The sequence below is a fragment of the Lissotriton vulgaris genome, chromosome 1_1, assembly GCF_964263255.1.
Source record: "Lissotriton vulgaris chromosome 1_1, aLisVul1.2, whole genome shotgun sequence".
Taxonomy (NCBI): domain Eukaryota; kingdom Metazoa; phylum Chordata; class Amphibia; order Caudata; family Salamandridae; genus Lissotriton; species Lissotriton vulgaris.
Window position 1 is genome coordinate 710,882,701 of NC_141685.1, and position 13,509 is coordinate 710,896,209.

Sequence of the window (13,509 nt, forward strand, 5' to 3'; positions counted from 1 at the left end):
ATTTCTCAAATTGCGAGTACATGACCCAATGATGAATTTCAAATGCCATTTTTGCGGGAGCAAACGGACGAATTCTGCGATTCGCACCGTTTGCGCCCGCAAAAATGCTTCATGAATCTAGCTGTCTGAAAAGGAAAAAACACTTGCAGAAACACGAATCCATATGTAAATTGGAAACGACCAATGAAACTGTAGAAACCTGCAAGGGATTATTACTATAGTGAACACACTGAAGTTATACACAGAAGTCACTCGAGAATTTCCAGGGCTTGCTTGGGAAATTGTATGCACATTTGAGCTAGCTCCTACTACATCATTAACATCCTACCGGCTCATGGAAAGAAGCAGCAGGAAAAGACTTCTGTCTCTCCATACTGAGGCATAAGTGAATACACAAGACCGTATTCTGTGTGCGTTCAGCACGAACAGGACAATGCAAGGGAGAAGAGGATGTCTAGTGGAGATACCAGCAGTCAGGTTCTGAACAAAAGTACATATATAAAGCACTGGTGCTAATAAGACACGAGCAAACCTACACTACAAAGAAATCTCAACAAAGGCTGCATCAGAGGAAACAGAGAAACAGAGCATCAACAAATGCACAAAGCAGGAAAACAAGAGCTAAGAAAAAGACACTGTAGAGATGGCAACGTTTTGCAAGCTGGATATTGTTTAGAAGCATAAAGAACATGCTCAATGCAAGTGTTACTTGGAGACACATTGTGCCACCAGGAAATGCCCTGAGTAAAAGCTTGCACCTGGAGAGCCACGGTATTCGTTTTCCATCTTTGTGTCCTGAAAGAGAAAGAGAAGCAGGGTACTTAGATCCATGGGGATCATACATCTCACTAAGCTACAAAGAGCTCTCCACGTTTTCAGAACCACTACCCGCTGCATTGTGGGAATTGTAGTCCATGCATTTCAGTACAGGATTTTAAGATATTTCAGTCAGGCAAAGAAACACATGTAGCTGCAATGAATCCCATGCCCTGATTCATCTAGAAATGTTATCCTGCAGTGACTGAAATTGGGTGATTCTTAAATATTATCTACCCAGGCGTCAATTAAGCAATTGAGTGATTCAGGGAAGGATAGCAATGGACCCTTTGTAGTGACAGACAAGTTGCTACTGGAGTCAGCGATCTCTTAAAGACCCCGAGCCGTATTGTGGCCAAAAGGTCTATCTTTACCAGTGGTCTCGATGGACAAGCACATAAAATATGTATTCTGAAGATTCATAGAGTGTAACCATTGTTTTTGCTGAAATGCTACCTACATCTTGTACAAAATCAGAATCTTGAATTTCTGGCAGTGAAGGGAGTGTTCTAGTTGTATAAATGCTTTATGGCGAAGTGCCAACCCTATTTATTTACTTATTTTATCACAAACAATGTGGGTTTGCTATCACTGACCTCGTGTAGATGGCGCCAAAGGTTCTATGGTATCTTTCCACTTTCTTCAGATGTTACTAGAATACTGACTGAGGTAGACATGGCCTTGATGGTGACTGTGGAATCTGGTGTGCATCGTTGTTTTACAGCTCCAGCGCCAGCCTGGAATGACTGGTAATCTCAGTCCTTAGATGGTAAAGTAGCGTTTGCCTGATCTAGGACGTCTATTTCAAGCTCCACAATTTACATGTCAAATTTTAGGGCCTGATGTTGATGAACTGTCCATCAACAACTATGTGGTCCCATCCTACCAGCAGCTGCTGCTTAGCTGCTTTCTTCCTGAGGTGAGGCGTACACTTATCAACCACCTGGATAAGTATGGGGAGTAAGGAGGCACAGCAGTAGAATTTGTGTCACAGGAATAAACCAAAGCTCATCGAAACCCATTAGCATTAAGCTGCCTGAGTGAAAGACTACTGGTAGATTTTATTTACATACCTCCCAATATATTTGCCCTCCCAATCCATTTAAGAGTATATTGTTTTTCCTTTTATGGATGCTATTATTACCATGATTGTGTACATTGTAAAAAGCTTTTTTTGGTCGCAAACTAGCATATTCTACGAAGTACCTGGATTGTGACCATAAAAAAAGTTGTACTTCTGGCCCTTTGTTCTTGTTGTACAGACTCTTTCGAAATAGCTCCTTCAAATAAATACCCTACAGTACACAAAGCTTCTAAAAAACAAAAACGGAAGCGTCGTAATAAGAAGCCACTACCTCATGTTCTAAACACATTGAGCAAACCACCTTTCCTTGCAGTGGAACCAGTCTCCGTCCATGATGAAACCGGGTCCAGCCATCGCTCTGCTTTGCTTGGCAGGTTGGATCAGTCCATCGTAGAGCCCCTCACAACTATGGCTGTCCCCCCGGGGCCACCGTCAAGTCCTGAAAGTAGGACGTCCCCAATAGTGATAGAGCGGCAGGACACACCACTAATTGCAAAAAAGCCAGCAAGAAGGAACCTCTCAACAACGAATACAAGGCAGGAGGCAACATTAGTAGAACAACATTTCAGAAATTCGCCAACCTCAAAAAACACCAAGGAAATCCAACCCCAGGGGGGATTATCCACTGAAGTCCATTTGTCAAAAAATGAGGACCAACAAAAATTGCCGCCAGGGGGCTCGGCAAAGGATTGCGACACCCTGCAAAACCAAGTCTTTATCTGCCCTCATACCACCTTCTCCCAAATCTGTTATCCAAGGAGTAGAAAAGAACACATCTCTGCAATTATGTCCTCTTTTACAGGTCATAACCCCTACTAATAAAATCAAGGAAAGGATAACTGATGAAGTGGTCAGCATCACTTTCATTCCGGAATACATATCACGGGGAAGAGATGACATATTAAACAGAGGGAATGTATTACGACTCTTAAACTCTATCCCGAGTCTTGGAAACATAAACTCAAAGGATTTACTTTCCATAGAATTCCTTCCAAATAATAACCCCCTAGGCCAGGAGGTGACGAGGACAAGATGGAGCTCAAGTGAAATCGCAAACAAAATCAAGGAAGAGGAAAGTATGTTCAAGCACTGGGGTATAGTAATGTTAGTCAAATTGAAATCTCCTTATCGAACTCCGTTTCTAAAAGCTCCAACCACTGCCCCAGATCAAATTACCACCTCAGTACTAAGAGGGGCAAGAAGTAGAACCCCCAGTAAATTCTCGGCCCGAACAGAAGGAGTTAAGTTAGGCAGAAATTCTGGAAAACTAATTCCAATTGAGAAGCCGGGTCCCGAAGTGCGGCCGCAAATAACACGCACAATATTAATAGATTGTCCAAAGTGACAAGTGAGTGAAACCCCATAGACAGCCTCACTTGTTCAAGGACAAACTAAACTCTGCATTTGGAACATTAACGGTCTAGGAGCCAAATTAGACGACCAGGAAGTAGCCAACTATTTGAAAACATTTGACTTAATACTTCTCCAGGAAACTTGGGAAGAGAACGCCAAGGATTTCCAAGGTTACTGCTCCGACTTTGTCCCGGCAACAAAGGGGTCAAACTTTGGTTGCTGTTCTGGGGGACTAATGATATTGACTTCGATTAATACAATGGGCTCAACAAAGCCCATTGAGGTGAAAATTACATCACCCAACGCTGTTCATGCAATACTGATAAGGCTCAAATTTAACTACGCGATACATGAAGTAATAATAATTAACACCTACGTGCATCAAAAACATAAACAACTGTCTGTAAAGGAGCTGTCAAATGAAATAAAGCGGATTATGGATGAGCAGAAACTGACCATATTATCGTTTCTGGCGATTTCAATCTACACCTCCTTGGGTCAAGCCAAGATGGCGGCCCTGTGTACGAACTCACTTCACGTTGGGGAATACCGACTCAGGGTAAAGCAAACAACAGCAAACCCTCAAGATTGGCTAGACACCTGTTACAAGAACTAGAACATCTAAATCTAAGAGCATTGAATGGGCGCTTTCCTGAGGATATTCCACCAGTTGCCACTTTTCACTCGTGAAAAACATCCTCCCATCTGGATTACATGTTTGCAACAGTAGCCATGTTCGATAAAATATCAACCTTCAAAATAGGTGATATGGCTCAGAGCGATCACCTTCCACAGGAAATAACGTTGAAAACGAGATCAGTCGCTACACTAGACATCTGGAAACCAATTAGCACCGAAGAAGTCTCTAATTTAATGCGTTTAAGGTGCAATGTCAACAATATTGAAGCCCTTTCAGCCACTGCAAAAACATTGTTTGAGAGGGAAAAAGAAAATGGTATCCCAATTGAAACAGCATGGGAAAACTTTATTAAGACCTTTAGTTGTAATTTTGCAACTAGGACAGGGGCCAAATCAAGACAACTAGAAGAGGGATCAAAAAAATAAATTCCAGTCCAGAAACTAAGAGCCTCAAATGCACCATAAACCGAACCCTTCGTCAACTGCGAAAAACACCGGGGAACTTTGAGCTACAGTCATCCCTTAGACAAACGAAGGCACCACTTAGACGGACGAAGTGGAGAAAAATAAGGCAAAAGAACGACGAAACGTGGGCCAAATTTTTGCTCGATGCCAAGCAACATAATAGTGCCAAGTTCTGGCAAACAATTCATAAGATAAATCATCCGAACCACCATGGAATCAGTTCCAATATAGCAGAGAACATCTGGGTTGATTACCTTTCCGCTCACTTCAATAACAAGGGAGCAGATACCGTGACATCTGTCATCGAATCCCCCAACAAGAGAAAAGTGACACACTTGGTCAGCAACACCAACATCTATAAGCAACAGGGGACGCCGATGGCTGGGAATTCAGACCCCACAGACCCTATAGAAGAAGAAGGGTACGCCCCCACAGAAAAACAGATAAAAGGCTTAATAACCAAGGGAAGAGACATGGGAGCGCCCGGCCCTAACGGGATACCACTGAAACTGTATAAACATGATGCCAACTTTTGGAGCAAGGCTCTATTACCAGTTTTCAAGAGCTTAAAAAACACGGTTACCATTCCGGAATCTTGGAAAGGATCTATTATTAGCCCAATTTTTAAGCAAGCCAATAGAAACTACCCAAATAACTACCGATTGATCGCCCTCCTCGACGTAGACGCCAAATACTATGCCGGTACAATCTTGGACGAGCTAACATCTTGGGCTTCAGACCATTCCATCATCCCCATCTATCAAACCGGGTTCCGTAGCGGCCAAGGAACTACAACAAACATACTGGCTCTCACACTGCTAATGGATGCAGCCAAAACTTCAAAGATGCCTCTCTTCCTGTGATTTATTGACTATACAGCCGCTTTCGACCATGTCGACCGTTCCAAACTTTGGGTAAAACTGGACAATTGGGGTATTCCAACCACTCTTTTGGACCGGCTAAAACAGCTGCACACAGACACATGGATCAGGGTTAAACTAGGTGAAGGGGCATACATCTGAAAACGCATCAAGACCTCTAAGGGCCTCAAGCAGGGGTGCGTCCTGGCCCCGACCCTCTTTAATCTTTTTTTGGCCAACCTGCCTGGGGAGTTGGACAGTTGCGTATCTTATGCTCCCAACTTGGGGAACAAGCTAATGTCAAACTTGCTATATGTGGATGACCTGGTTTTAATTAGTAGGACACCAATTGGCATTCAGCATTTGATAAACACGACAAACAGTTTTTCTAAGCGGAACTCCCTAAAAATGAACCTCAAGAAGACGAAAATTATGGCAGTCAACCATCATAAAAAGAAGACCAATAGTTGGTTCCTTAACGGCCAATGCTTGGACCAAGTACAAAGCTATAAATACCTGGGAATCCTAATGGATCATAAAAATACATTTAAACTCCAGCTAGAGTCCATCCGAAGAAAGGGGACCACCACGTATCTAGCCCTGAAGTCATTGAAGAGACAGCTCCCCAGCCTCACGGTTGAACCCTTTTTACAGGTCTTGAGGGCTAAACTGCTGCCGACACTGTCATATGGGAGTGAGGCTCTAAAAGGCAAAGATGCAGCAGTTTTAGATGTCGTAATAGCTAACGCCTACAGAGCAATTTTCCACCTCCCAAAATATGGCTCCCCGGCTCAAATCCGGTTAGAATTTGGGATTCAAAGACAAACGGTTGAAAAGAGGAGCACCTATGTTAAAAGTTGGCATAAAATCCGAAGCGCTGAGGTAGTATCTTTAAATTTCCATCTTTGGAAAGCCCTGGTCAGCCAAGAAAAATGCCCAGCCAGGGATTACTTGCTCGATTCAATTGAGTTACTGGGCCTGTCTGATCTCTGGGCTGTTCCAACAGACCATCTTTCTTTAAAAAAGCAGCACGAAAAACAACATCAATGCTATCTGTCTTAGAAGACAAAGCAACTCTCACTAATAAGGCACACGGCTGGATAGTGCTAAGTGACTATTTAAGGCTGAAACCCCAAGCCTATTTGAGTACCGATTCAAGATAAGTAAGAAGGAAAACTTTTTGAGGTTGCGGCCGGGGGTAATTGCGATTAAGCCCCATCTTCCACCATGGGAAAGGAAAGGTGGCTCTCCGATTTGTCGCCTATGTGGAAGTGGGAAGGAAGACATCATCCACGTTATCTGCAAGTGCCCCAACTTAAAGGACATAGGATGCACCTTGTTGCGCCCTTTCTTCAGGCATTACGGCATCCGTTCCTGTAGGCAGGCAGTGAAGCTATGCTTTAAACCCACTGACGTTCAGCTCAACTGTCGGCTAACAACATTTTTTGAGACTGCAACAAAGAGACTTAAAACCCTGCTGCTATCCGAACCATGTTGATAAACTTTATACGTATAATATTAACTCAATACTTTGTTTTAGCTGTATCAGCATTTTAATCACCAGATCTTCAATCTGGACAGTGGTCTTGACTAAGCTGTGCCATTCGATCTGGGAAGTTGTTGTAGTCATTGGCAGATAGCACTACACGAGATGCAAGAGTCTTTGTGAATAATGTATAAATATAGAACATGCAAGCGATGACTTTTAGATTACGTATCTTTTAACTGTTTTAATTGTATTTAATTGTGTATAATGGGAATAACTCTTGCTATGTATTTGCAAAGATTTTAACTAATCAGGCAAAATAAAATATCTTATCTTATCTCGAAAGGATGGGCAGACGAAATGGGTGACTAAGAGCGCCTTCATCAGCTTTAGATCCTAGGGCTCCTAAGATAGAGTAAACGTTTTTGGAGAAGCTAATTGTGTCCAGTTTCAGTAACCCTCTTATGTGCAGAGTAGGGCGTTTGTCAATGTACAGCCCTTGACGAGCCTTCACAGGCACTTCCAAATACCACACATGGGATTCAAGTACCAGAACTCAGTGGCTTAACATTAGCCACCGCGGTGCGGAGGAAGCCCGAGCTCCAGGGACTGCGGCACTGTGCACGGGTGGTGGTTCCCAGGCCAAAAAGCTCCTGGCTGGTTCCAGAGCATAGGGGGCCCCCTCCAAGTACTTTGCCGGGTGGGGGGCTCCTCAAGTTTCATTGCGCCACTGCCAGAACTGGTGACAAAATAATGAAGAGGACCCACAGTTATTCCATCGAGCAAAGACGAGACAAGTTTATGAGCTTCAGTTCGACTTTAAAATAATTTAAGAAGGAATCTGACACCAAAAGGAAGAACAAGTTGAGGAACTGTAGTATGGTTTATGGGCCTCTTTCTGCGTGCATGTGAAGTTAGCATGGCTTATTAGGACTTTAAACAACATTTTTCCTTTTTGCTGCTTTTGCACACGGCACTGCTTAGCTGTTTTTGCTGAGTTAGCTTTCACGAAGGTCTATACATGAGAAAAGGTTTGTTTTTCGACATCTCTAGACATCCATCGTGCCCCCAGTCTGTACAGTGAGTGCTGAGCCGCCAAGGTTATCATAACGTGCGAGCCTGTTTATCGGCGTGTCCGTGTAACACATTCTAGACACAACATCGTGGCAGCTGCAAGCCGAGTAGCATTCTGGCGCCTTTATCATAGCACACTGGCCAAAATTGAACACACTTGGAAAATTTCAGGCATGCAGAGAGACTAACCGGTCCTGATGTAATTTACACTTACTGAGCTGACAGGGAAATGGGGTCCCCCTTAAAAAGCTCAAGAGACGTTCTCTAGTTTTATAATACATATAGTTCCTAAATAGGCGCTTTTATCACCTGTTTGCCCTATCATTATAATATGATTCCTCCTTTTGGATTTTATGGAATTGTAACCATGCTGACCGTATTATTATTAATCATATGTATGCTTATGTTGATTAAAATACTGTGCTTGAGATTACGTCGTTAAACTAAACATTTTAACTTATTGTGTCTCTGTTTTACTCCTGTTGTGGACTGGTATGAATGTATAACAAAAGAGTGTTCTCACTTCCTACCATTCCTGAGATGGTCCTAAGTCACTTGTTCTAGGTTGTCTAATCATTGGTTTCTTTGCTATAGGACGAAGAGCTAATGTGACACTGATTGCTAGTCTGGTAGGGGATTTTGGGTACTAAGGTGAGGTTTGGCACACCCTAATTCACTGAGGTCCTAAGTCTTTGTGCACAGTTCTGTGTTTGCGCAGAATCCCTGTAACAGAACTGATTGCCTTTCAGTAAAGTCTGACTCTGAAAATCAACATCATTCCTAAGAAGACCATGGTCATAGTGTTCTAAACTTTTTAGGTCTGCGTTTTAGAGTGCAAAATTGATTTGAAGGGGGGATGAGTGATTGCTCGTGGTTGTGACTTGTGCAAGCTGATCCAAATTGAATTCTGCTAGTGTACAAATATCTGGGGCATGCTGACACGTTGGAATTCTGAGCTTCATTCAAGTCCTCTCTAGTTTTTGAAATGTGCATAGGGAGGTTCAGAGGTGATGCCACCTCTTCAAAGAATTGATAGAAGACATGATTTACCTTGGTTAATGACATTTTATGGCAGAAACGTTGCAGATCAGACCCACGTTTGAGCAGTCATGGCTAGGCAAAATGAAGCTGAACAAAGTTCACTTTGCATAACTGAGCAGTGTCCCAATTTAACAGGCCGAAGATTGAAGACCTCGGTCCCCTGGGAAGGCAGCAGGGAGCCGGTAGGTTTCAAATAGATGTGCTTTGACAATGCATTTGGTTAAGTCTTAAAAAGAAAGAATTGCAAATATTCAATGTAGAACAGAGCTTCTAGGACTGTGGTTGTGAAGCACTGAAGTACTAAAACCAACCCTTATATGCGTCTGATCCAGAAATGGGAAAAAGTGCAAGCATTGCTGTGAGAAATTGGGTTGTTCATTGAGTGGGATGTTAACTTTGTTCAAACAGCAGCCACAATCCCTGTCGGGGTGAACCCCTAACCTGTGCCTAACCATCTGGCAGCTTGGAAGAAAGCAGTCAGGCTTAACCTAAAGTCAATGCGTAAAGTATTTATGCAGCACACAAGCAGTAATGAAGTTAAAAGACGCAAGAAAAATACCACACCAATTTAGAAAACTAGAGTACATTTTAATAAATTATTTGACACCAAGACGACAAAAACTCAATTAGTGGAACCAGACTTATGAATTTTTGAAGTTTAACCTCATGCGCGCTAGCGGAATTCCGCTCGCACGCTGAGATTTTTTAAATCGCATGTTACGTGACGAGCTGGGCTCGTCATCAGCGTGCGAGGAGGCTACGCCATGACGAGCCCAGCTCGTCATCAGCGTGGAAGGGGTTAAAGTGAAAACTAGCACCTAAAAGATCAAAGCTCCAACCGTGGACATCTAGTCATGCAAGACCAAGTCAAAGTGAGAAAATATTGGCGAACGGGTACAAAAGATGGATTGGGCCCTGTCGCGCATTCCTTCAGACGTAAGAAATTTTAACAAAAAAGTTGTCTGAGAAGGTAAAGTTCAGCGGGGCAAGGTTGAAGGTGGTGTCCGAGGAGGATGCCTCGTCGTCAAGGAGCAGCTGGACGAAGTCGCAGTGAAGATTTCTACATTCGGACTTAGTCTCTTTTTTGGTTTTTTGAAGTTCAAAATCTCTAGCAGGACGAAGCTGGAGACAGTAGACAATGGGCATTCCAAGGACTGCTGAACAGGATTTGCTGGTGCGGAGAAGAGCAGGATTTGAGTAAGGGCACACACAAACTAATATTACTTTAAACCCCAATTCCGTCAGCAACAGGAAGTCTAGAAAATATAATGTTATTAACTGGGCTCATTGGCCCACCAGGGTGGGGAAATGTAACAATATTGCTGGACAACCATAAATGCACAAGTTTGGAGGGATTCAAAAAACATTTGAGGCACAAAAGAAAGTTAGCAAATGCACTTACCCATTACAATTTACCATTCGGAAATTTACAATTTTAATATTTCTGAATGTGTTATGGTGTAGGTATATGGGTACTCCTTGAAAGCTAGAATTCTTTTAGAAATCCGTACAATTTTGAAATTTGCTCCAAAAAAGAGTTAACTTTACCAAAGTCTATTTTCAATTTGTTTGTGATTTAAAAAGGTAATTGTTGTGTGGTATAGGATTGTGATAGAAACATGCTCACTGACCTAAAGTATTTATGAGTAATTGTTATTTTACTACAACACCTAATATATGTTTATTTTTGTTCCAGGTACAGTTGTGACTGTTTAAATACAGGATTCATGGGTTTGCACTGTGAGACGTTAATACCACTGTGTTGGTCACAGCCATGTTACAATAATGGAACCTGTCACGACACCAATGGGAACTACACATGCGGTTGCCTTCCAGGTATATTTTTTAGCTTGTACAAAAATGTAGAGGTTTAGACTAATTGCTGCTACTTCCTCCATTAGCGCCTAGTCTCACTCTCACCCCCTTGTTTCAATACTTTCCTTTCCCTTACCATTTACCTCTAAATCTAAGCCTCTCCTCTACTTCCCTCACCTCCCCTCCCCTCTTGCTTCTCCTCTCCCCTCCTGATGAAATGCACCAGTGTTGTGGTGGTAACAGAAGAAGGGGGTTTAAACATTCCCACCGAAGTGATGATCAGCAACCTGGCTTCTTCAAATGTAGTGCACCCTTAAGTTCCTGTGCAACTAAATAACAGGAGTGCTACCTTTTTGCATGTCTGCACCACATGACAACGGCTCTAAACACCATGGATGTACATTTAGTTTGTTCAGAGGCATAGCTAGACCTACTGCCACCCAGCACTGCCCCTAACCTTGCTGCCCGGTAAGAGCAGGTAGTATGCGGCAGCTGACAGACGACTTGTTCCAGGGGGGGTAGGGAGGCTGGAGTGGTTGTGGCTGACAGACAACTTGTTTGCGGATTTGGGGGATGGTGGTAGTCCGCAGACGTGACTTGCTCACCTCCGCCAACCCCCCAAAAAATGCCACCCAGGGAGGACCGCCCCTCCCACCACAGCTACGCCACTGAGTTTGTTTCTTCTAGTGTCTCCACTCTGCCTAAGACCAGTAGCTGAATGGCCAGAGTCGTTCCCATTAACAGTTCTGCCGCATACAAACTCGGTCATGGATAATGCCACACTTCACGTTAGGTGGACATAATTGCAATTTAGTTAATTGATTAAATGTAAACCAGTTACAGCTGTCCTGCTGGGCCATGATTCACTAGAAGATATACATTTAGGTTCAAAAGCCTCCAATCCATTACCCTCCCATCTGTGTAGGTGATTTTTGAAGGGGAGTAGATTTTGCCCTAAATATTTTTTTTTATGTGAATCAATATCTCAGGGCAGCATGCAGCCTTATATTGTTATTAAATATTTCTCTTTATCCATCTCAATTTTCTCAGATATTAGTATCTACCATGACAGGATGGCCCTTCACTGCTATGATTAAACCGGGAAAGGACTTTTTACATTCACATTTTCATAACAAGCTCAACATCCGAATGAACTTCGCACCAGTATGACTTTATATACCTTTGCCAGCCTGGGGCTATTTGAACCATTTTAAACAAGCATTGGCAAAACCAACATGTCTGGCATTCCTACTGGTTTTGTCAGTGCTTGTTTTGTCATACTTGTTGCAAAGTTTTATCATTGTGTGAGCTGCCTAGCGCTTGGCACTCAAAATAAAATATTAGTTAATAGAAAAAATATATTTGGGGAGTCTCCTAAAGCTACTGCTGCCAGAGTAGCCTCTGACACCAAAGGGAACTCTTTTGAATGTGGATGTGTTTGTGAAAGGAAAAAAAAATCTGTCATTCTCAGTGAAGTTAGGCAATGGCGGAAGTAGGCTGACTCTTTCTCCATGCTTTATGGTGTGGTGGATAGAAATAAAAGGTGACTTGCACAATAACGGCCCAATGGATGAAGAGGGATAGCAGAAAGTCCTTTAAAGTAAGTATAATATAGATATAATTTTCGTAAAATCAAAAGATCTTGGCCAGTGCCAGGCCTGACAATCAGTTGTTCATGATCTGGTAAAGATTTGTTTATCATTTACTGATCCACCTTGCCAGTTTCACTGTGGCCCAGCAAAGGCCGTCATGCGTCTTCCAACTCTTCAAGTGTTAAGTTCCTGCACCATGGGTGGAGACTTGTACCACAGGGCAGGAGACCTCCTGATATTTTCTTTCCGTTACATCATGTTTGCCATTAACCTGTGGGTGGAAGGAGGTTACTAAGTTTCCTACATATATTAAACGGGACTAGGCGCCCCCATATGTAATACCATATTTCCCTTCCTTGTCACATGGCAGTCTGCTTTATCGTAGAACAGATGGAAGGCTATCTTTACCAGGGGCACGATAGTTTACAATGTACTTATCCATTGCCTTTTTCCTAGTGCAGTTTCTAAATGATGTTGTTTGTAGGCCCTTCCTGATTCTGCATAAGGTTCTGTGGTTCACTGTCCCCTTGATAGAGCTCTCGGACTCGTTCACCCATTCGACCTACCATCTGCGAGTCTGTGTCACCAAGTGTTTTCTTTAGAAGAGTAATGCTTATATGGCTCTTAGTAACGTACCTAAAATCCAAAAATAGTAGGGTTTATTTCTCACATCAGTGACTTGGCAATGTAGCTTAGTTGCTCTACCTTTTCAGTTGTGACAGCAGCATTCTCATGCCTATTCCATGCTAACTATGGGAGACTCAAAGATAGTCCTTTAAGAGAAGACCTACTCTAGAGTAGTTTCTCTGCAGGAAGGCCTTCTCAGGAGAAATGTCCAGACGAGTCCTGCACATTCTGCTTCTGTCACTGCCAGATTCAAGCGACTCTCTTTCCACTAGCCTCAACATTCTCCTGTGACATCACAGGCACTTCAGCTTGTGTGGCTATAATCACATGGCCAACTCAGACAAACTGACACTTACAAAGCATGTAAGAGCGGTTTAAGAGTACTATGGGGAGGGGCTGTGCTGTCATCACAGGCAGCAGGGGCGGAGTGGTTGGGGCACTTAAGTGCGCATGACAGTTTGGCTGTCCGTCTTGGGCTGGCCAAACAGTCATGGTCTCTTTGCATGTGCTACAGCAGCTGTATTACTGACTGGCTGGAGAACATGCACAGGCTCAAATTCCCTGTCTGAGCACCGAACCACAACGCTCAGACCAATCACGGCACTGCTGTCATGGTGACAGCAGCTTCGTAATTGGCTTAGGGGAGCTTGTGTGTGC

The 13,509-nt window shown here is 43.1% G+C and overlaps 1 protein-coding gene across 1 annotated transcript in view; it reads left to right on the top strand.

Annotated features, from left to right (window-relative positions):
- Positions 1-13,509, top strand: part of CRB1 (crumbs cell polarity complex component 1) — a 713,161-nt gene that overhangs the window by 327,144 nt on the left and 372,508 nt on the right. The window contains exon 4 of the mRNA XM_086954812.1: positions 10,515-10,654. Within this exon, the coding sequence (XP_086810938.1) occupies positions 10,515-10,654 (140 nt within the window). The remainder of the gene's footprint in view (positions 1-10,514; positions 10,655-13,509) is intronic.